This window comes from Equus przewalskii, chromosome 29 (assembly GCF_037783145.1).
Source record: "Equus przewalskii isolate Varuska chromosome 29, EquPr2, whole genome shotgun sequence".
Classification (NCBI taxonomy): Eukaryota; Metazoa; Chordata; class Mammalia; order Perissodactyla; family Equidae; genus Equus; species Equus przewalskii.
The window spans coordinates 1,448,176-1,472,949 of NC_091859.1; the positions used below are offsets into that span (position 1 = coordinate 1,448,176).

The following is a 24,774-nucleotide window of genomic DNA, read 5'->3' on the forward strand; positions in this document are numbered from 1 at the left end:
ATTCATCTCTTTAATATTTTTGTTAGGTACACAATCTGAAATTTCGCCTTTTTTACATTTGAGGGTAGAATGGAGATTTTCTAGAGAAGTAATATTAAAAAATTATTTTACCAAAGTGCTTGTTTCTCACGGGAAGTGTACTATATACTTTCAGAAATTAAAAAATGCAAAACGCACTGAGACCCTTTTGTAACAGCGATATGAGAGGAAAACATATTTACTCACTTGACCTTGCTATTCTGTTTATTGGATAAGATTACAATATAGGAGAATTAATGTTTTAATAAGCTTGTGTCCTCTTCACTTGGGTCTGAAAAAAAAATTCATCCACTAATTTAATCACAGTCAGTAAAGACTTTACTAATTGGTAAATATATTCCTTAATTCCAAAATATTTGAGTTGCCTTGTAGTAATTTTTAGAAGTAAATAAACACATTGATAAAATACAAAGAACAGAAATAGCTTTCTCTGAATCTTTTCTTGACTTATCATGCTAGAGAGAGGTCTTAAAGATGCCTTAGCAGGTAGCCTCTCAGTTCAGGTGTGAGTCTCAGACTCCTGGGGGTGATTCCAGGTCCCTCTGATCCTGCAGATGAGTTGAATCATGGACTTTAGATCAATAATCCTGAATTGCCAGATTAGTACTCTGAGGTCAGAGACATCTGGTGACCTGCTAAGAGTCACATAGCTCTTTTTGCCTGCCTGTACCGTATTTCCTGATTCTGTGAAAACTAAGGAACCCCAACTCCTCAACTCTTAAAATTCATACAGTCAGATACATATGGATGGCAAGAGCTTAGAGATTTAAAAATGGAGCAGAAAAAAGTAACTTGAACAGAATGTGGCATTTCCCTTGGTCTGTTGCTAACGGCCCACATACAACATGCTTAAAAACACCCCACCCTGCCAGTTCCTTTCATCATCATTTAAAAGCGATTCCAATGGACATTAGAATGTATGGCATTGGGACTGTGTCCCATCTGGGGACAAATGTGAAAGAGCTCCAGCAGCAGGGCTGTGTTCTCAGTGGCTGTCAGGCCAAAGGTGATGTGTATTTGGTCTCTTCTCGTTGGTCATGCTTTTAAAGCCAAACACAATCTTTTCATTGTAGCTTTTCAGGACTCCAAAGCCAGTAGCCTTAAACATTCCTGTTTTTAAGCAAAACAACTATGTTCATGATTTTTCAAATGTTTTCAGGATTTGAAGATGTGAAAGAAACATGTAACAAGAAATGACTTCGTTCTCTTTTTATTCTGCACTTTACTCTTTTATTGACTCTGAAGATCATCACACTGTTTTATTAAAAACCAGGGACTCTTGCCTCTTAGCTGTCACCTTTGGGGGGGCTGTTTTCTGAATATCGTTCTAATTAGAGTTCTTCACACAAATTTGACAGGTTGGATATCCCATATATTCATGCACACTGTGCACTAGAATTTAAAACTTTTGTAAACTTGAACAAGGGTCCACAAACAGCCAATGGTCTAGGAACCTGTCTTGATGCTCCTGCTGTCAGCTAACACTTCCTACGGATAACTGTTCTAAAAAAGTTTAAACAATTTTCATGATAACACTGGAAACTGCAAAAAAGTAATTGTGGCTATGTGAAGTGAGAAACTGACCAATCATGGACCACAGCTGCCCACTGTTCTGGTAAGTCTAATGGGCTCACAGCCCAGCCTTTCTCAGTCTCAAGTTCTTCATTCTGAATGTTACAGTGTAGGCATTATATTTTAATCATTTCCCCAATTTAAAAATAGAAATTATTCCATGGGAAATACATCTCTTTTTCTTCAGCCTTTACTTCCGGAGGATTCTAACGCTTCCTTGCTAGCCCTTATTTTAGCGCGGCGCTCTTGGACACATCGCGCATTATAACGTATGTAGTCAGGCTCTGGAGAATTTATTTCAATTTACATACAATCCTCCAAATCCCCTGGCGAGTTTAACATGAAATCTGACACAGCCGCGTCTCCCCAGCGGGATCCTCCTGCGCTCTGGGCGGTATCGCCAAAGGTTCCAAGGGTCCCTCTGGGTTGGCGCGGTGGGCTACGGAGTCGGGAAGAGGGGTGACTGCGGGCTCGCAGCCCTGAAGATTTACACTGTGCTTCTCGCAGGGGGCTCGGCAACCCCCTCGGTGGCTGTGGGTGTCTTGTGTGACAGAGCGGAGAAAAGCTCTCTCATCTCCTGGCGCCTGCCTCTGCCGCTCAACCGCTCCCCGCCCTCCCGGCGGCCCTGCCTCCTCGCCTCTCTCGCTCTCTCCTTTGCCTTTCTCGGGTAGTTTCAGGCCCTGAATGCAGCCAGGGTAGCCTTGGGAATCCAGACCTGGAGTCTGTGTATACACACACACGCGCGCGCGCACACACACACATGCACACGCACTCGCACACACGCACTCCGGCTCTCCCCACGGGGCTACGGAGCAAACCCGGAGCTTCATCTACCTGAAGGGGATGGCCCGGCTGGACACTTCTTGCTCGCTTGTCATCTCCGGAGGTCAGAGCAACGTCGGAACGAGAGAAGCCCGCTGTCGGGTCTGCAAGCCCACGCCGTTTGCCGCCACCGCTGCTTAAAGTGTCCGAGGTGGAGGAGAAGGCGTCTCCAGGACAGATTCCAGGCGCGGCTCTGCGGCCCTGGGACTTCACCCGGCTGGTGCACCCGGTCTCTTCCTCCTTGGCCATCGTCTTGTCTCCGGCTGCGGGTGCATGGCTTCGGCGCCTCCGCTGCTGCCGCCGCCACCTCTTCTGCGAGCACATCCCACCCAGAGGACAGAACGCCGCCGCTGGAGTGGGGAGAGAAAGCGGAAGCCCTAACTTCCCTCCCCACGGCTCCTTGTCCTTTCCAGCCCAGGATCTGCTGAAAGGCTCCCACGGAAAGCCAGGCGACAGCTCTGCACAGGGGAGGGTGAGCCGCAACTCGCAGGCGCGGAGGGGTGGGGGCAGTATGTGTCCGTGCGCCCGGCGCCCGCCGGAGAAGTAGCGCGCCGGGGCGAGCCAGACGCTTTCCAAGTTGGGCGCGTCCCAGAGCTCAACGCCCCGCGCCCTGGCCGCTGGTGTCCAGAGAGAGGCGGGCTAATGGCGGGCGAGGCTGCTGTCGCCTGCGGCCAGAGACCGTCTTAAAAGAACCCGGGCCGGCATCCCCAGGGTCCCAGCTTGCGTCGTGCCCTCCGCCCGCGTGCGCTGTCTGATGCCTGCGCTGGCGGTGGCCCGGGTGGCCCGCCCGCGGGGGGTGCCGGAGGGGGCGGGGGAGGAGGAGGCGGCACTGTGATGGCCCTGGACGGCGAGCGGGGGGAGCAAGAGGAGGAGAAGAAAAAGAAGAAGAAGAAAAAGAAGAGGAAGAAGAAGAAGGAGGAGGAGGAGGGGGCTGAGAAGAGCAGCTCACCCTTCGCGGCCACGATGGGAGAGAACGACGCCGCGCCCCGAGCGGGCGGCAGGGGGCTCTCAGACCCGTGGGCGGACTCCGTGGGGGTGCGACCCTGCACCACCGAGCGCCACATCACGGTGCACAAGCGGCTCGTGCTGGCCTTCGCCGTGTCCATCGTGGCGCTGCTTGCGGTCACCATGCTCGCGGTTCTGCTCAGCCTGCGCTTAGACGAGTGTGGGGCGAGAGAAGCGCCCGGCGCCGACGGCGGTCCCGCCGGCTTCCCAGCGCGAGGCGGCAACGAGAGCCTTCCGGGGTCGGCCCGGCGCCACCCCCACGCCGGCGGGGACCCCGGGCAGCCCGAGGCGGGGGAGGCCGCCCCTGGAACCCCGTCCGCTCAGCCACCGTCGGAGGAGGAGCGCGAGCAATGGCAGCCGTGGACACAGCTGCGCCTGTCGGGCTACCTCAAGCCTCTGCACTACAATCTGATGCTCACTGCCTTCATGGAGAACTTCACTTTCTCCGGGGAGGTCAACGTGGAGATCGCGTGCCGGAATGCCACCCGCTACGTCGTGCTGCACGCCTCCCGGGTGGCGGTGGAGAAGGTGCAGGTGGCGGAGGACCGGGTGGCTGGGGCTGTCCCTGTGGCCGGCTTTTTCCTCTACCCGCAAACCCAGGTCTTAGTGGTGGTGCTGAACAGGACCCTGGACGCGCAGAGGAATTACAACCTGAAGATCATCTACAATGCCCTGATCGAGAACGAGCTCTTGGGCTTCTTCCGCAGCTCCTACGTGCTCCACGGGGAGAGAAGGTAGGAGGGAGGCGGTCCCGGCACGGCCCCACCCCGCCAGGCTGCTCTAACCCTGAGCGCCGGCGGCCCCGGGGACCCGCTGGCTTCTGATACCGGGAAGTGAGGGGTGGGGGAAGGAGGCGAAGGTGGGGTGAGACTATCACCCAGGACCCCCGGGGTCTCCAGGATGCTTGGGTTCTCACTGCTGCCAACTCCAGGAACTCACCAGTGCCAAACGACGAATGCCACCCCCTCCTCTAGTCTGGAAGCCCCCCTCCTCTGGTCAAATTTCCTTAGCCAGCCGGGGCGCACAGCTCTTTTTACTTTTTAAAGGGTAGTGTGTAATCTGAGCAATGCCAGGGTGACATCAAAAGCCTGCCAAATTACCGTCGAGGGAAAATACGTGAGCGCCAGAGGCCAGGGCAGCGGCGCGTCCCGGTGAGATGTCCGCGCAGGGTAGGGCCGGGGAACGTTCCCGCCTCCCCTCCTCGCGCCCTCCTCGCCGGGCATCCTGCAGGCACGCAGCACAGGAAGGACTCGGGTTGCATAAAGTTTTCTTGCCAAAACTGAAAGTCGAGATTCGGGGCTGTAAGAGCCAGTCCGGTGACAGACTAAGGGAATGGGAGCGGGGGTGGCGGCTGCCGTGGCCGAAGCCAGGGAGAAACGCCGGCTCTCTGCTCACGCGGCGACTCCAGTTGCTTGTTCTTGAGTTCCTGCTTCCGGAGATGGCTCCCGCGCTGAAAGGAGGAAAGCTGGCGGCCAGTCTTAAATACCTTGTCAGTGAGCGCCTTTGATGCTTTTCAGATTTGGATAGTGTTCGATTTTTATTTTTTCGAGAGGCCGTGGGGCTTTTCACCACTTGTTTGGAGCTCAGACTCCGTAGTCCAACAGAACTGGGTTCGAATCCCAGCTACAACTCTGGCTCTGGTGAACCTTGAGGAAACTGGTTAATCCAAGTCACCAATTCCTGCCAATGACTACCTCCAGGGTTTATTGAGCAGCATAGATTAACCCGATCTCACAGGAGCCTTGTGGTGTAGGTGCTATCAGCACTCCCTGTTCAACAGCCGGGTCTCGGAGGCAACTGAAGTCCAGTGACTTGTCTCAGAGTGAGCCCAGAAAGCAGGGATCAGACCTGGGTGCTTCGGCTCCAGAGCCTGGCCTTGGACATGATAATAATAATCCTACCCTCCTAGAATCGTCGTGGGGGTCCCTGAGTTAATGCATTGACAAGCAGTTACCCCTAAACCTGGCATACAGACGGTCCACCATAAACTTTAGCTGTTGGGAGTTCCCAGAGATAGTAAGCCCTCAAGCATATTGGTGAATGAATAAAGAAGTGATTCTTGCTTTTGGCCCTAACTTCGGTTAATTAAGTGACTGTAGGGCCAGCGAACAACTAAAATGAACGTGAAAATGAAATCGACAACCTTTGAAGCAGAGCAGGTCAGAGGTGAGTGATGATGCCACTGGCAGAGCCTGCCCTGTTCTGAGTGGTTCTCACAACAGCAGAAAACGTGGGCTCAGGGGGCACAGCTGCCTGAGGTCAGCAGGCTGGTCCGGGGAGAGCTGCCACTCCAGCTTTGGTTTTCTGAGCCCTGGACCAGGGCCTGTGGTGTCTAGAAACTCTCAGAAGAAGTTGTTATTGTATAAGAGGCTGGGGAAATTTCAGTGTGTTATGGGGGAACACAAACATTTCATTATTTATAGAGTGCCATGAAGTGACCTCATGTAAATAAGTTGCCCAGTGCTTTAGTATTTGTCTGATACTTAAAGCCTCTGGTAAGTAAATGTATAAATTACTCACTTTCAAACTCCTAACATCAGATGTGGATAATTTAAAACCCCCTTCCATCACTTCTTCCAATGTGTTCTAAAGTGTACAGATTAAAAGTATGTTTTTAAGCCCACGAGCATTTCTATGGGGGGAAAGACGTAGAAAGCAAATTTGAATGTTAGGTTTAGAAACAAGCTTGTAATGTCAAAATGTCAGTAGTGAGAGTTGCATATAATTACTGATAAATCCTGTGGTGGTGAAATAAATACTTCCAACAAATCCTGGTTTTTGAAGCATGCCAAAATATATTTGGTGGAACTGAGCTTGTTTTGGTCAGTGCTTTCAAATTAACAGGAATCTTAAACAGACCAGATGTTTCTGCTTGACCCATAAATGATTTCTTGCACCCCTAGTGCATGTTTGTATTCAAACTCTCTCCTTCAGTTTATCCCAAAGATGTAAATAACTCGGTTGAAAGTTTAACCTAGTGCACATGTGGCTAAACTCTGCATCCCAGTAGAAATGCCAGATTGGGTGTTTCCAAATAGTATCTTAGGGAAAGTCCTTGTTCCACTTTTTTTTCCTCCTTCAATACCAGAGTGAATATGATAATTTCTTGGATGTTTCTACTAGAGTTGATAAGGCAGAGGAAATCTAATAAACCATTTCACAATTATGTCAACATTACATACATTAAACTATTATTGTTTTGGTTGTTGTTGTTACTATGCCTACTTGGAGAATTTTAAACACACTGATATCAAGAACTCAGTTAGGGTTGGACTTTTATAGGTGATGATTTTGTTGCCCAGATAAAATGTAAGTTGACATTTTAAAACATGCTTTCAAAAGGACACAGATGCAAACGCTAGGTTTTCATTTGATTTATGATTAAATATCTTGGTCTTTAGTTAGTCATAATTTTTGCCAACTTAATTATCAGATAAATTCTGTAATGAAAATAAATATTTAATTTGCCAAGGGGGAGTCACATTGAGCAACTTGAAATATTTAAAAGAGCAATACTACAATTTAGTTCACCTTACTTAGCCTATGTGGAAACAACTCATTAATTCTCAGTCCATCTGGTTCTTTGCCTCACTCCTCAGAGGTCTGGGAGAGAGAACTTGGGTGAGGGCAGGAAGATTCGGCTTCACTTGTACTGTATACCTTTGATTCCGGGACGGTTTCACAGCCCCCTGGGTGTTGGAGGGGGCTGGTTTTGTCCTACAGGGAAGACTTACCTCTTGTGGTTCCCATACCGCAGCAGGGAAAGGTTAGAAGACAAGCTCCCCATTGAAGCGTGAGGTTCCTATACTTGAGGCAAATCCTCTACTCTTGGTTGATCACTTCGCTGATGGGAAAATTCAACAACCACTTGTTGAATGTTGAAAATAAATAGATTCTTTTAAATGTGAAATATGTACACACAGTGGTAAATTATCTCCATTAGGCAGAGTCCATATTCACTTTTTCCTCAAATACGTGTGTAGCAAGCAGATAAAAAAGGGTGCATATTTATGCCGTACTATCCTACAGTAGAATATGCTTGCTTAGAACTTGGTAAAATGTTCATTTACCAAAAGTAATTGCTGCTTTGTGGTAACCAGATGGTGAGCATACCCATGTCAAAGTAGGGTACCTTAATTTAGGTTCAGATGGTCAGACTGAAAAAGGAAATTTACCCAAAGTAAATGAACATTTTATTCACTTTCAAAAGGGAGACTTTTTCTTTGACAAACTACAATTGGGTCTATAACATGCCACAGTGACAGAAGACAGAATGAAAAGAGGAGGTCTTTTTCTATCAAGGATTATGTAGGAGAAACCATGATCTCTGAGTGAAATGGCAAAGTAACATTGTGGTTCTCAAAAAGAGTCTCAAAAAAACTCTTTTGCAAAAATCTTGTGTTGAGCATAGAGGGTTTTATGGGTGGGCATTTAATCTTTAGTGGCGTTAGTGTACCTGGTCTGATGCCTTGTACTTTTTCTGGAATGAATTAATAATCATAATATTTAATAAAAACAAGAAAACCACCACATTGTTTTTCTGTTGGAAGCAGCCTCATTTCTCCCATTCACGCTGGGGAGGAGATATCTTTACGTGAACAAGTTGGGGTAGATGGCCTTTTGTCCATGAATGGAAGGCTGTGAACTAAAAATTTGTGAGCACTGTTTGTTTCTGTGAAAACTGTTTGTATGAGTGCTTAATGGACTTAGCTCACTGTTTTCCTGCCCAGCACACAGACCAAATGGCCAAACGGAGTCCAGTGCTGCATTTTGGTCATAATTCAGAATGCCACCCCTAACCAAATCTAGAAAATATTTTTTAAAAAAAGCTTTGACCGTTTAATAATGACCCATTCAGGGAGGAATACCCATACAGTCAGCGTTTGTCTGGCCGTGATTTCCGTGGTGCCCTCTGATTTGATCACTGTGGATAGTAATGAAGTATACACTTCCTTTTAAAGAGTTAAACTAGTGTGACTGTGTTTTTATTTATTCAAAGTAACTCCAAGCAGCCCCTCAAACAGTCGTTATCTGCTCTGGATCTCTTTCAAACACAGATGGACCTGTGACTGGTTTCCTGGTATTTGTTTGGTTTGCAAAACATGTTTATTTCCTCAAACCAGTTTTTGCCCTATGTATGTGGATGGGCTTCAGACAACAGTTCCGGGCAACAATTTAGGTTTGCTTGAGGGCGGTGACATTTGGTCCGTAGGGCTACAAGAATAGGATTCATTTTTTTAAGTGTGACTTCAAAGAATGACATAAAGAGCAAGGAAGAAATAGTTCACTTTTCATACGGAGATGTTTTGCAGTCTGTAAGGAAGGGCATCCCTTGTCACGCCGTGCCATCCTCCTGCCTACCAGCAGTGATAACTCTCATCATTGTTATCATCATCATCATCCTTTTAATTATTCGTGCATCCTTTACATCCTTTCAGATTTGCAGTAGTGGCTGGGTTCCTCCAGAGGTTTTCAAAGTCCCAATCAATCCTGCTTTTTGCCGCCAGAGAGTGGATGGTGTCTCCAACAGAATTTTACTACATAGAATTTGGAAGAATATAAAGATGAAAAATATTCCTCTTCATCTTCAGTTCCTGAAAGAATTCACACAGGCACAGCTGGATAGTGACGATGGGGCTGTGAGGTGGAATAAGAATGGCAGGATTGGGCGGTGCAGAATTGGGGCGAAGGGCCTCGGGCTCACCCCTCCTGCCTCCAGGTGCACCCGCCGGTCTCCGAATAAACAAGGGCTCCGGGGCTGGGGAGCTCTGGCGCTGGTACAGGGACGGGGCAAACTGATTCCTCCCAGTGCAGACCTAGGTTCACTTTCGGGGGCAAGTTTTAGTTTCATTATTCAGATCTTGCCTCATGACTGCACAACTCAAAAAAAAAAAAATCAGAGGATGGTAAAAGAATGAAGTTTTACAATTACAGTTGGTTACTTTTTCTCCCTTTTAAAAGTAGGTTTGGCCACTTTAGTCATGTTGCTGGACACAGCAGTGTGTGTGTGTGTCAACTGTGTTCAGGGCTCTGGGACCAGACTGTCTGGGTTCATTTCCTGACTTTGCCATTTATTAGCTTTATGACTTTGGTCAAGTTTCCTAATTGTCCTGGGTCTAGCATTCTCATCGGGAAAGTGGAGGTAATGATACCCTATTTCATAAGCTGACTGTGAAGATGACATGAGTTAAGTAAGAAAGCACTTAGAATGGTGTCTGACAATTGGTAATTGCAGACGGGGGGTAAGGGGCATGGGGGAGAGTGGTGGAAAGAGCCCCTCCACCATGAAGAAGAGAGAGAGGAGAAAGGCTATGGTATTTCATCACTAGAGAAACCCCATGCTTGGTCCAGACACGGTGAGATGGAGAGGGCTGAAGGAGCAGGAAGAGTATGTGGAACAGAAGGAACACACAGCTCTCTGGTAATGGCACTCTCTGTCAGCAGTGAGAACAGCACAAACCAGAGACTGAAGGGTCAGGAGTGGAGCCAGTACAGCACGTAGAAAATCCCAGGTACGAGGGAAAGGCACTCAGTCATTAGATACTATTCTCACGACTTTCTGTGAGCTCTAACAGTAGCAGCACTTTACAACACTTACGTCACGATTTGCCTCTTTCCAGTATTAAACAAATGAGTCTCAGAGCTATTTTATGTATTCTTATGAAAACCTAATGTTATGGGCTGGGAAAGAATTTTAGTGCATTTATAATACTCTTCATCAATGGTGATCAGGTACTCAGGAATCATTTTTGATAAGAGTGTTTAGTACATAAATTAGGAAAATAGTTATGAATATTATGCTCTGTTTTTATAACACGATTATTCACATATGCACCACTTCCTACATACATATTGCTGGCATTACTGCATTGTGTTTTTAGTTTACTAGAATGGTTATTTTTGAAAAATAGACTACACACTTGCTTAGAGCACTGAGTATTCAGCAGGATACTTCTGAAATGGCAGAGGTTTAATGACTCATTGAAGTACATAAAAGCATAAAGTCTAAACAACGACACATTTTGGCTTAAAATGTTTTGTTATTGAGTAATAATTTGCATTTTGATTAACAACCTTAACTTTAAATGGGACATGTGTCAATTCCATGACCTTGTAACTGAGTCCATTTACTGCAAACAGTTGAACAGTAACTAGATGGTCCGTTGGAACTTTTCATTAGGTCTTGGGAGTTTTTATTACCAATCTGAAACACTTGCAACACCAGGCAAATTGCCGTTGCAAGAGAAACAAGTTTAAAGAGCACTTTTCACTGTGCTATGTGTCCAGTGCATAGATGTGGCCCAGATGGAAACCTCTCAAATATGTCATGCTGTTTGTGAGATTTTCTTGGTTTTGGTGGTTCCACAGTGAAAAGTCATGAATCAATCTGAGTACTAACAGTGTTATGCAAATATTTGTTTCCTCTGCATATTTTAACTTTATAAAAAGGGACAATGAAAATAATGGAACAGAAATTGTTTTGTATCACGCTGTAATTTGTTGGCAATATCAACCAACGTTAATGCATTACTTCTGCTGAATCTTATCATAACGACTTGATACGAGTAGCTTGCCTAGTGAACTTCCGCAGAAATAAGAAGAAATCAATTCTCTATATCCTTCAGAGGCAACAGAGAGCTTTAAGCTCTCCTTCTTAGCTCAACCAAAATGTCACATAGACAAGTTGTTAAGAAATCAAGTAATTTATTTTAGATAGAAGAGAATTAAAATACATGTATATTATTCATATTTTTCTAGTTATGCTAAAGTGACATTCTTGGAATGATGCTTCCAGGATGTCACTTTTGAAAGTGGAATTTTTTATGGTAATAGAGGGATTCATTAAAAGATAAAAATGATTTTGTTTAAGAAAGAAGGGGAAAAACAGACAGCAAAATGCTTGTCCCCGTTACCTTCTGCCTCCTGCTGTTTTATTTTACTTCTTGCTGTATTTACCTATGTATTTAATATCCAGACCTGATATTAAAATGTTTTCTATTTTTTTTTTTTAAAGATTTTATTTTTTCCTTTTTCTCCCCAAAGCCCCCCGGTACATAGTTGTATATTCTTCATTGTGGATCCTTCTAGTTGCGGCATGTGAGACGCTGCCTCAGCGTGGTTTGGTGAGCAGTGCCATGTCCGCGCCCAGGATTCGAACCAACGAAACACTGGGCCGCCTGCAGCGGAGCGTGCGAACTTAACCACTCGGCCACGGGGCCAGCCCCAAAATGTTTTCTATTTTTAATTAAAGTTTTTTATTTCTTTTACTTGGTGTCCTGCTACCACCTCAAATTCAACTCAAATTTACTGAAAACTAAGCTCATTATTATCTGCTCCAGATCACTTTCTCCAGAGGCCTCTTTGATGTGTTTAATAACAACAGTAAGCAGAAAAGAAGTCTTATTTCCATCAATTGAAGGCAATCTTAAAATACATACAGTGAAGACAAAATTATATTTTCGAAACCCAAGAGACACTGTTGCTTGCTGAGTGGACTGAGCCTGAATCTGGCTGTCTTTTTTAGAAAGGAGGGTGTCCAGGGCGAAAGAGATGTTGGAAGTGGACTGGCCATACTGAGATCTGACGAAACTAGAATCTGTCACACAGCAGACAGGGCACGACCTTAATGTGTGAGTCAAAGCTTTTTTAGAGGGTTATTTCTGTGGTACGCATAGTCGACTTGCTCACTTCCCCGTCTACCTCCAACCCTTAAAGCACTACTTTCTCCTCCATAAAGCCTTCCTTCAGTTCTTAAGGGTTGTGGTTCACAGCTGGGTCAGTTTTGCCCCCTAAAGGACACTTGCAGTGTCTGGAGATATTGTGGTTGTCACAACTGGGGAGAGGCAGTGCTACTGGCTTCTGGAGGTGGAGGCCAGCGATGCTGCTAAACATCCTCCCGTGCAAGGGACAGACCCGGACAGTGAATAACTATCCAACCTAAAAATGTCAGGCTTGCCGAGATTGAGAGGCCCTGCTTTAGGAGAAGGTCATTTCTTTGTATGTTTCCCTTTTAGTTGTGGATTTTTGTATGATATCTGTTTAGGTATATGTTTAATTTCACTTATTAGAGTATAAACTCCTTGAGGGAAGGAAGTATATGTATTTATCTTTTTCTCCTTAGTATTGAACACTCACAAATGCATGATTAAGAGAAGCAAATGCATTATAGAGCTTGTAGTTAAAAGCTATTTAGTGGCAGTGTAATTTAACGTTTTTTACAAAAACTCATCAATTTCAAGGAATATTTTATTTCTAATTTTTGTTCAGTTATTGGATCTCAATCTTGGAAAAGGCCTTAAAGGTAATCTAGTCCAACTGCTCTTCTTTACTGAGGGACTTCTTTTGACTTCCTGAATACTGAATTGAAATTCAATTGCAATCGTCCTCAGGTGCCGGACTGTGAAATTGGTGTTTCTTCATTTAGACATTATCAGAATGTATGTTGGCTTCTGTGCATATGTATATATATATACTGTGTGTATGAATTCATCAAGAATTTGAGTTGCAGAAAAAGTCACTAGATGATCTTTATAATTGCTTTCAACCCTGAGAATCAGTGATTTAAATTGCTGGCTTTGCTAACATATTTACTTACTATGTAAGGCAAAAAGACACTGCACAATGTGATTCTTCTGCATAAATATTTGGTTTATTAATATCTTATTAGCCCAGAGTTATTTAGATCTTCTACATCTAATAAATTCCTGCCCATTAATTACTTAATGCCAAAGACACCTTTGAGTTTTACTTAATAACAAGTACATTCTAATTGCAGTCTCCTGGTTGAACTCTCGTAGAACTTTTCCCAAGTACTATTAGTTGTTTTTTATGTATATGTACATTTTTTCTTTTTAATTAGATTGCAAAGACCTTAAGGACAAAAATGGTTATGTCTTTTTAAAAAATCATACCACATACCTAATATAGTGAAGTACTCATACATAGCAGACAATATTTATTTGTTCAGTGACGAATTGGAGTCCTCAGACTTTTTTTTCCTTCTTAAAGATTGGCACCTGAGCTAACATCTGTTGCCAATCTTTTCTCTTTTCTTCTTCTTCTTCTCCCCAAGGCCCCCAGTACGTAGCTGCAGGTTCTCCTGGCTGTGCCCCGTGGGACCCCGCCTCAGCATGGCCTGGTGAGCAGTGCTGGGTCGGCCCAGGATCCGAAGTGGAGCACGCCCACCTAACCACTCCCCACGGGGCCGGCCCCTCTCAGATTCCTGAAAGTTAAAAGGAAACACTTTTTCTCATGTATCAAATCCCGTAGATATTTTTTAAATACCCTCAATAGAGAAATATCAACATCATAGACACTTTAATTAGTGAGATTGAAAGATAAGATTCAGGAACATTATGGAAAACAAAAGCACATGAAGAGAAAGCTGTGAATGGGTGTTTTCTAACTAAAAGGTGCTGACATTTCATTAAGCAAAACTATTACTATCAGTAGAAAATAATAAGGAAAAATCTTACCTTGATGCTGGCAAATTTGGAAAGAAGAGCCTTTATTACCAACGATTGAATTGAAACGTTGTTTATAAACCATGGCTACAGATTAATTTTACTATTTTTGAAATATAATTACCTTTTACTCAGACAGAAAATGTGACTGCTAGAGCCAGCTTTGCACTAGCAGTCTGTGTAACTTTGGAGAAATCACTTAATCTCACTGAAGCTTTTTCACTTTAGAAATTGAAGAGAGCTGGACAATTCGTTTCTAAGATTTCTAAGATTGCTTCCTACTTTAACCTTATATTTGTCTGAAGATTTATAGTTAAAACTTCTTTCTCATGTATTATCTCATTTTATCATCTTGACAGTTTTGTAAGGAAGGCCAAGAAAACATTATTATTTTCCTTCTACTAATGAAAAAATAGGCTCAAACAGTTCAGTGATTTACCTAAGCCGGGTGTGTAGCAGCCCCATACTGTGTTCAGGATAACTCTCGAAAACCCTCTCTCTGAGGGTAAGAATACAATTAATAGTAAAAATATCTTATTTTTCTCTATTTCAAAACTAAGCATTAAAAATGTAGGCCCTTAATGATAAATGTAGGTTTCAAAATTTTTAAATGGTAAAAACATTTACATCTCATGGTTTGAGCCAGGCATAGCCAATAAGATTCAATATACACATCAACCCTTATTGATCCGAAGTAGCTGCCTGAAGTGCTGTGTTGAGAATAATTTTGAGGCCAAGTTCGGGCTCAGTGGGAAATTGTGCTGTGTTAGATTAACCGTGTACACTGTGGATGGTGGAGAGGGGAGTGGAGTCAGAACTACTTATGGGGAAAAGAAATTACTTTAGAACTCAGTCATGTTTCACCAAGAGTCTGATAGTGATTTGCCTTATATCAAATTTTGTAACCAGTATTATTTAAAAAGTTTAATTAACTTTTGTCATGGATGTTTTCATAAATAATGGGCTCTTTTTTAAGTTAAGAGTCTCCTTCTTAAAGTATTTAATTTGAGTATTTTCATTTGTAACCAAAAACCATGAAAGAACGTAGAAGTTGCTTCTAAGAGTTTAATGAGATGCAACTTCACAGCTTGATCTGAAAACTTGAGGACATTAAATATATTTCGTATATAGATGTATACATCTACACACATGGACATGTTTACTACATACATAGTATATTAATTTATATGTATTATACTAACATATACTAACATATAAAATTTATTTAATAACTACGTATTATGAGTAGTAAAAACCAATGGTGTCTGGATCGTTCAATGTAAACATATGTGATTACACTCCCAGAAAGGTTGACGATGCTGTGAATCAGCCGCTGTCGTTTATTCAGTGGCTGCAGTTTGTTGACTGCCTGCTGGGCGCAGTTCGTCTATTCACAGTGATGGTCCTTCACGTCCTCTTTTTTACCCTCTGAGCTTTTCGGGCTTGATTCTTCTCTTTTAAGCAATGGACAACTACACCTTATGGAAATTGCCCAAGGTGATATGGGTAAGAATGTTGTCAATTCAGACCAAGTTTTGTCAAGTTTCAAAGTGCTTTTTCTTACCAAAATTCAGGCTAGGTCTTGCTGAAATGTGAGGGCACAGATGTTTCCCAGTGATGGTCTGTGTCCTACATGTATCTGATGACAGCTTTCGGATTTCGGTTTCACTGTCTTTACTTGTTGTACTGCTCGGGGAAGAAAGGCAGGCACACCGAAAAGGAGAACCATTACTTTCCAATATTTGCCAACAAGATGCCAATGCATTGTTTTCTTATAAAATGTTAATGTTTTATCTAGAAAATACTGCTCTGGGTTTAGAGAATTTACTTTAATTGAGATGAAACTTCCCTGAAGAATTTTTATTGTTGGGGAAATATGTATGAATTATGCTTTCATGGTCTTCATGCAGTTAAGTTTGGTTCAGAAAAAAAAGTATCTTGCAATTTGGCAAAAATATTTTATCAGCAGAAGCATGTGAAGTGGTCATAACTTAACTCAAGCCACAAATGTAATTGAGAATGTCATTTTCTTCTTTCCAGATTCCTTGGTGTGACTCAGTTTTCACCTACACATGCCAGAAAGGCATTTCCTTGTTTTGACGAGCCCATCTACAAGGCTACTTTCAAAATCAGCATCAAGCATCAAGCAACCTATCTATCTTTATCCAATATGCCAGTGGAAACGTCTGTGTTTGAAGAAGATGGATGGGTTACGGATCACTTTTCACAGACCCCTCTCATGTCCACATATTACTTAGCCTGGGCAATTTGCAACTTCACATACAGAGAAACTACCACCAAGAGTGGGGTTGTAGTAAGTATTTTAAGCTTAATGATGTTTTTGGATAATGTACTCTCTGTAAAGTAACCTGATTTTTGCATTAATGTTGAATCCTTTCTATCCTCTTCATATCTTAAACTTCTGAATTCTGTCCTTAGCCCCAGGGGTGGGTGGTGGTGGTGGTGGTGGGAATTATCTTCCTTGTTTCAGAAAGTCAGAGAGGAGTGACTCCTATACCCAGCCCTCTTATTCCTTGAGGCACCTTCCTCATCCCCACTATCCCTGTCTCTCTTCATCTCCTGAGTTTCTCTGGAACAGCTGTTGTTTGTTTTGGGAAATTACTTGTCTTTATTTATGTGACTGGGAAAGCTGCTTCTTTTTATTGTGCAATAATTCAAATATACAGAAAATGTGGAAATAATAATAAACTCCAGCCAGCTCTATAGAATCTGAACACTTTGCCTTTGCTTCAGTCTACTTTAATTTTTGAAAGTGTACAACATATTGGACAGAGTTGGAGCCCTCTGTCTACAGCTGCCTGATCCCACAGCCTTGTCTCCTCCCTTAGAGATGACCACTGTCCTGAAGTTTGCATTTACCATTTCCATGCATAGTATCACAGAATTATTAAGTCTGTATATATCTATTAACAATACATGTCAGGCTTTAAAGTTTTATATAAGTGGTTTTACATTATAGATATCATTCTAAAACTTATTTTTATTTCATTTTATTTTTTGCTTAAAATTATGTTCTTGGTCTACCTGAATAGAATGGTTGAATGAGTATATCAAAATTTGTCACCCTCCTATTGATGAACATTTTAATTTTTCTGATTTTCAATGATTAACAGCAATACTCAGTGAACATTATTTTGTATATAAGTTCTGCCAATATGCTAGAACTTCTGTAAGGTATAAAGCTTCTTGTAGCCCATAACACCCGAGTCTGCAGAAATATGTTCTCAGGGAAGGGCGATACATAGGAAACCTGCAGAATTCACTATCTGTTCTAATAGAATCAGTTGGACTCTCTACGACAGCTACCATTATGGCACCATGGTGCTCTGCTACTGCATGGCATTAATCAGGCTAGGTCAGGCCATGCTGAGTTAACAATTTCCTTCTCATTTCAATGTCTTACACAATAAATATGCATTTATTTTCATTTTCATATCAACCCTAAAGCAAAGTATTGTGATTCCATTTTTCCAAATGAGTAAAGTAAATTGAGGTTTAAAGAGATAAGTAACTTTCACAGGGTCAAAAAGTCAGCAGCTGGTAGAGCTGGATGACAAACTTTTGTTGGTCTGATCCCCAATGTTGGGCTTTCCCCTGTGCCCTAGGAGCTCTGATCCACCATCTTGCCTGTGTGTCTATAAGGACCCCCCAATGTTGAATTTTCCCCCTGTGTCCTAGGAGCTCTGACCCACCACCTTGCCTGTGTGTCTGTAAGAGAACCCAGGTAATGATTCTCCCACCCAGCGGCCATCACATTCAGTGTTGCTCAAATATAACAGAAGAAGTCAATGGAAATCTGTATTCTTAGTCTGTAGGAAGTTCATAGCTCTATAATAACCTAAACTTTGCAAAATAGGTTTGGCTAAATACTTTTTTCACACTGTTACTTTCAATTTGAATCACTGTGGGACTTATTTAAAAAATAAAACCTGCCTGCATAGAAAACTAATGCCATTACTGAAGAATTGCACATAGTGGATTCATCTACGTAATTATTAAAATAATGTCCTAAATGGTGCCTGTAGAGGGCTAGAAGACATTTTATTCTTTCAGACTTACAATCATCTGATATGTTGAATTCCTCTGATGCTTGTTGATGTCTCATGGGCATTTGAAAGCTATGTGCATTGGACCATACACAGAAAAGAAACACCCAGACATCTCATTTCCTTTCACATCTTCAGAAGTTGATGATTGACTCGTTGTGGGTCAGCTAGTAGCATAGAGTCCCCTGGAAATGTTTTTTCCTAGGATGTTTTCTTTCAAGTCTCTTAAAAGTGTTCTCAGCCCTACACGATTATGCTTGTTGCTAAGTGACCCATGTTTAAAACCAGGCACACTCTAATTATTTAGATGTGATTTTTTATTAGAGTTAAGAATCTAAGTAATTAGTAAACATTTTAAACTTCCTACTAAATTTTATGTAGAAAAGATAAAACATGCTACCAGAGAACATTGAAAGGTCAACTGAAATAGCTTTTTAGATTGTATAATCTAAAAATGCTAAGAATAGTAAAAGGGAAAACAAAATTGCCATTGGTGCCCTTATTTATCAACTACGAAAATATGGTTTAAAACTTGGTTCTCTTTTCCTGTCATCCCTTGGAAATCCAATCTGTTTTCTTTTCACTGCCTTTCCTCTTTATTACTGAGAGCACATGGGAAGTTTCTGAGCGCTTAAGAGCTGGAAGAAGTGGAAGTTTAGCTTTAGAATCTTGGGTGTGGAATGGTTGTCTGAAGTCCAGGTGGCCGTTTTGGATCAGAAGCTGAAGTAGTTTCCTTTGGAACACGAGAGAGTAACTTTAGCATCTTAATAATTCAAGGCTGAATTGTAGCAGTGCCTCAAGTGTGCATATTTGAAGCATCATCATTATTTGCTTATCAAGTTATCTACAATTTGCAAGGCACTATCTTGAGAAATTAGAAAGATAAAAATGTCTAAGATCCCTCTAGTACAATGATTGCAAATGCAGCTTTCAGATCGAATCCAAGCCTGCAGGCATATTTCATCTACTCATCCCCAAAATGGCTTAAGATTTTTCTAATTAGTTGCCAACATTTAAAAATTGGGAGACTGCACATAAAATTATTTATTTTGGCTTTTCTTGAAAAATTGGAAAATCTTGCGACATTGAGCCTATATTCCCACTTGGCAATATTTGTTCATTCATTTATTCCTTCAACAGATTTTTATTGACTGAGACTCAGTATTGTTCTAGGCTCTGGTGATACAGCAGTAAACAAAGCAGACAGAGTTCTTGATCTCAGGAAACTTACATTCTAATGAGGAGAGAGTGACAATAAACAAATAAATGTATAATATATCAGGAGGTGATACACGCTATGAAGAAAATCAGTGTGCTGGAGCCGGGTGGTGGCCAACCCGTTTACATGGGGCATTTGCTTCCCAATGTGACTTGATCCAGACCACGTCTGTTCTTCTGCACCTACCTCTCTTCACTGCTGTATACTACCTGCTGTGATTCTGTAGATACTTGTATTTTCAACCCTTGTCTAGGAATATAATTCAAGAGGGTAGCCAAGGAACGTGCATCAGAAAAGCAATGAATTTACTAATCACGAATTAATGATACTCCCGTTCACTAATTGTCAAATGAAAATCATAGAATGTAAGTTGGAGACAGTTCAGAAGACGGATGGTGCTAAGGGCTGGAGTCTGGGCATGTGCTTCACAGAGCAGATGGGATGTAATATGACGTCAAACAGTGATCTGGTCTTAGAGAAGCAGATGAAGTGTGCATATCATTCTTGGTGGGGAAAAGTTAGCAAGACAAGACAAAGAGATAGAGATATCTGTGGGAGATAGGGTAGCACTATGATTATCAACATGAATTTTAGAATCAGATAGGTCTGTTTTAGAATTTTTGCTTTGCTTCTCTGTGACATCGGTTAATTACTTAACCTCTCTTTGTCCTGGTTTTCTCACTTGAAAACTGACAGGAATTCTTCCTTTATAATATTGTTCTAGCTACTTTCATGGCATAACAAACTACTCTAGAATTTAGTGGCATAAAACAACCATTTTATTATGGTCAAAGTTTTAGTGGATTAGGAATTTAAAAGGGCATGGTGGGGACACTGTGTCTCTGCTCAGTGACGTCGGGGGCCTGGGGAGACTTGATGGTTGGGGTTGACATGACAGCTGGAGGCCAGAATCATCAGGATTGTCTTCACTAATGTGTCTGGTGTTTGTTCGGTCAGTGTTGTGGGATGTCGGCTGAGGCTGCTGGCCATGGCATCTACGTGTGGCCTTTCCACATGGCCTAGGCTTGCTTAAAGCGTGGTGGCCTCAGGGTGGCTGGACTTCTTACATGATAGTTCAGAGCTTCAAAGGTGAGTGTCCCAAAAGAACTAAGTGGAAGCTGAATGGCCTTTTTAGACTTATCTTCAGAAGTCACATAGCATCACTTTTACTGCATTCTAATGGTTATAAGTCAGTCACTCAGGATGGTCCTGATTTCATAGAAGAGAGCGTAAGTCCCATCTTTTAATGGGGAGTGTCAAAGAATTTGTGGATTTGTTTTAAAATCAATACAGTCTGGTCTCTGGCCACAAATTATTTACATTGATCCCATGTACAAAATATACTCACCAATAGGTGTCATTCCATTACAATATCAGGCTCAAGTGTCAGGTCCAGGATCTAACCATCTAAGTTAGATCCAGGTACAGGTGAGACTACTTGGGTTTGGTTTCTTGGGCATGGTTTCTCTCTCTTTGAAGATATGTTAACTGAAGAGACAAATTTTCTATTCCCCCTTCCCTCCCAACAGACAGTGGTTGGATGAGAATATAATTATTGTGGCAGATCTTTTCATTCAAGAATGGAGCAAATGGGAAGATACAGCACTGATTGGCCCATAGCGATTCTGAAATCCAACTGGGCACATATTGGAAGTTCCTTAATTATGGCTCAGTGCTGCTCCCTGTGAGTCATTCTTGCTAGTACTTGCCCCTCCTTTGGGCTGTTAATTTTGCCTTCTAAGGCATCTTTTGTTTTCCAATTAAAAAGTGGTTTGTGTTTGCAATTGAATAGCCTTCTCAGCTTCCTTCCTATCAGTAGAATGTTCAGGGTTTCAAAGGTCTGTTTTTCTTTTGTAGTGTCTCTATTGCTTTAAGTCCAAACAGGTCCAAAGCTCTGTTGGCTTTTTGTGTGTCAAGTTATATCCTTCCATTACACAAAACTATGCTTACAGGTCTCTTTAAGATGAGTCTTTGTCCTCCTTGAGGCGTTTGCCCTTAACATTCTTTGATGCTCTATTATTTAACAGAGAGGGCTTATGAGTCATGCGCTGAAGAACCTCAGAGAACTGTTTGTCTCTTTGAAAAGGTCGTGGGGTGTCACTTTAAGAGTTTCTGAAGTCACATCCTCGGCTTCATCTTTAAACCATGTTTTCCTGATGGAGACCTGGATTTTTTCCCTAAGGTTGTTTCTTACTTTGAGAATCTTTTGCCATCTGGAGAGGCTGGGAAGGATAGAGAGTTTTAATTTCAAGCCCAGCAAGCCCTGGCTCTTTCCTGTTTCCTCTAAATTTTGCTTAGAAAGTAGACAATTTGTTCTGTAGCTTATCTATCCATTTTTGCAGTTTTCATGACCAGTGAGTAGAAGCCAGGTGGCACTTTCAATGTTCTGCCTGGAAATCATCTTAGCTAGAAAATATAGTTTAATAATTATATTTTTTGTTTTCATGGTACTACAGGCACCAGTGTTGCCAAACTTTCTTCCACCACATAACAAAGGTCCCTTTCCTTCAGCTTCCAATACATTTACCTTAATATCCTTTAAGCCCTCACCAACAGCTTCCTTAAGGCCCATAAAGCTTCTGCTAAAGGAACCCCTCAAAGACCTTTCAGCTGTTGTCCATAGTCCAGTCCTAAAGCCAATACCACATGTTTTTAGGCTTTTGTCAGGGCAGTGTCTGACTTACGGGTACTAAAATTGATTCCAATTAATGTTGCTGACTTAGAAGCCAATCTAAAAACTAACAGTAAAAAAAATAGCCATTTTTTATCCCCGTGGGTTCTGTGGGTCAGGAGTATGGACAGCACAGAGCAGGGAATGACTCATCTCTGCTCTATGATCTCTCAGCTGGGGATGCTCGACGGCTGGGGGTGACTTCAGAGCTGGGGGTCAGAATTATCTGGGAGCATCTTTACTAAGTGTTTTTACTTGATATTGGCTGTTGTCTGGGTCCTCAGTTGGAACTCTCATCTGGAGCGTCTGTGATGGTCTCTCCATACAGCCTGAGCTTCCTTGCAGTATGGTGTCCTAATGTTGTCAGACTTGTTGCTAGTGATTCAGACCTCCAAAGGTGAGGGTCCCAGGAGATTGATGCTGCCTGTTCATTCCATTATAAATGTGTATTTAGATTATATTAGTTACAATCTTTTTTCCCCCTCTTCCTTTTAGCAAGGCAGAGGCTGTAGTATCCTTTCTGACTAACCCTGAGAAGTTCAACAGTGTCACTTTTGTTGCATTCTATTAGTTATAAACCCAGGTGAGCCCAGATTCTAGGGGAGAGGACATACATCCCATCTTTCATTGGGAGTAGTGTCAAAGAATTTGCAGACTCAGTCAAAAACCATCGCAGTTATTATAAGTATTACAGGAGATTATGTATATAAAATCATAAGCACAGTGCCTGACACATTGTACTCACTCTGATGATGCTAGTTAAATTGATGAGATATTTGGAAGTCATAGAAGGGAGAGGTGATATGTAAGTTTGAGAGGTAGCTGGAAACTAGATTGTGAAAGACCTTGATGCCTGGCTAAATTTTAAGATTTTGTTCAGTTAACAATAAGAGCCACTGGCAGGTTAAAGGTTGGAGGAATGATATGTATAATTTTTACAGACTGCCTGAGAAAAGAAAGCGAAATATGTGGACACGTGGAGACTGGAAGCAGGGTGTCTGTTTTGCTGAGAAACTCTGAACTAGAGTAGTTATAACTTAAATGGATAGGGTGGTATAGACATGAAAAGCATTTAAAGGAAAAATTGATAGGACTTGGTGAGGGACAAAAGATAGGAAAAAGTAACTTTGGGGAAGCAGAAGAGCACAGAGTCAAGAATGACTTTAAGTTTTAGGGCAATAATAACTCTGTAGGTTTTATCCTCCAGATTCATTATGTATTCTGAATTGGCTATCACAACCAATGAGGGTTTTCTTTGTCCTTGGCCAATCTCTTGGTTGCATAAGCTACAGTGCCCAAGTGATCTGTTCGTCCTATTATAGCTGATTATATAGAATTTTATTAGTCAGGATTCTTTTGTTAGCAAGTTACAAAAAGTCAATATGAGCTTATGCAAAAAGGGTAATTTATTGGAAAGATAGTGGGGTATCTCAAAGAATCCCATGTCAAGGATGGGCCTGGGGCTGGGAGCACTATGAGAAGCTTGGGCATCTTACTGCACGTCCTCTTCAGTGCTGCTTCTGCTTTGCTTTAATCTCTCGCTGTGGACAGGCTTCCTCTGTTCTTTGATTGACATGGTGGAATATTGCCACCAAAAGTTCCCAGGGTTTGCGTATTGCCACACAGACCCCAAGAGGAAAATTGACCTTTATAAATTCCCAAACTCATAGGGAGAGTGTTGGTTGCCGTTGCTTGAGTCATGGGATCATCTCCAGTCACTGTGTCTAGAGAGTGCACATGTGGAGTCACACCATAGGAACATGGCATCTGCTTTACCCTGTGCATGGAGTATGTTGCAAAAAAGAGGTGTTTCTATAGAAGGGATGCCTGGCAAACAGCTACTACAAGTGCTCCAAATGTATTTTTTAGCTTTATTTTGTGGACTGACTACAATAGGAAGGATGCACAAAATTTTCAGTAGTGGTGTATATGTACATATACCTACATCCAGGAAAGGACACACATACATACATACATGGGGTGCAAACTGCTGATGTTCAGGGTTCTAGTGATTATATTGTGTACACAGACTTTAAACATGGGATTATTTTGTGTACTTTCCTACTGAAAATAAAATTTTGGTCTCATTTTAACAATAGAAGTAGAAGAGTGTAGGTTAATGTACTCTAAGCATATATTAGAGTTTTTTTTTTAAATACATGTTAATAATAGGAATCCTTTTGTCATTAGACATTCTGGTTAGGTTCCATTGCAAATATAATAATGACCCATAAAGAAAGAAAAAGAAATAGTAGCAAAAGAGTTGGATTACAGTCTATTTAGGAATATAAGTAGAGGCTTCCTGACTGGCCTGAGAAAAGGTGGTCCTCATTCTCTCTGTTTTCAGAATAGTGTGTGCGCTCATTTCTCATGGTCACTATCTCCCTGCTCATAGTCCTTTCTCGCTGACCTCTTTGTTCCTCTAGACTGTGACCTCTTTGAAGGCAGCTACCACGTATAGCTCTTCCTTGTAAGACCAGCAGTTCCTATTGTATGCAGAAAATGTGAGGTATACAGTGAAAGTCCACTAGACATCTAAATGAGTGAATTCCCTTCAGAAAAAAGTCGATGTCAGGCCTTTCCAAAACCTTTTGTTTAGGTTAAATGTAGTGCAAGAAAATTCATGAAATATAAATAGTAAATGTTGCACTACAGATATCATCACTTTCAAGGCACTGTGTAGGAAGATGTGGGTGAAGAGCTGTTAAAGAGAATTGAGTACTGAGGGGTGAAGTTCCATCGCCACGCAGGGAGGGGATCCAGTGCAGAGTCCAGGCTTTGTGGATCTAGTACAGAGGAGGAGAAATAGAACAGTTCTTGTACACTGAAAGACCGGGGATTGTCTGTCTTCTATCAGGAAAGCAGAGTCTCAGTGTTGTTGATTGGCTGGTGGTAGCTGGGCTTGTCAGCTAGGTG

The 24,774-nt window shown here is 42.3% G+C and overlaps 1 protein-coding gene across 4 annotated transcripts in view; it reads left to right on the forward strand.

Annotated features, from left to right (window-relative positions):
* The first annotated feature begins 3,267 nt into the window (after nucleotides 1–3,267).
* TRHDE (thyrotropin releasing hormone degrading enzyme) overlaps nucleotides 3,268–24,774 on the forward strand; it is a 361,666-nt gene continuing 340,159 nt past the window's right edge. For all 4 annotated transcript variants that reach the window (XM_070600300.1, XM_070600298.1, XM_070600299.1 and 1 more), the window contains exons 1-2: nucleotides 3,268–4,172; nucleotides 15,942–16,215. In XM_070600300.1, coding sequence (XP_070456401.1) covers nucleotides 3,268–4,172; nucleotides 15,942–16,215 — 1,179 coding nt within the window. The remainder of the gene's footprint in view (nucleotides 4,173–15,941; nucleotides 16,216–24,774) is intronic.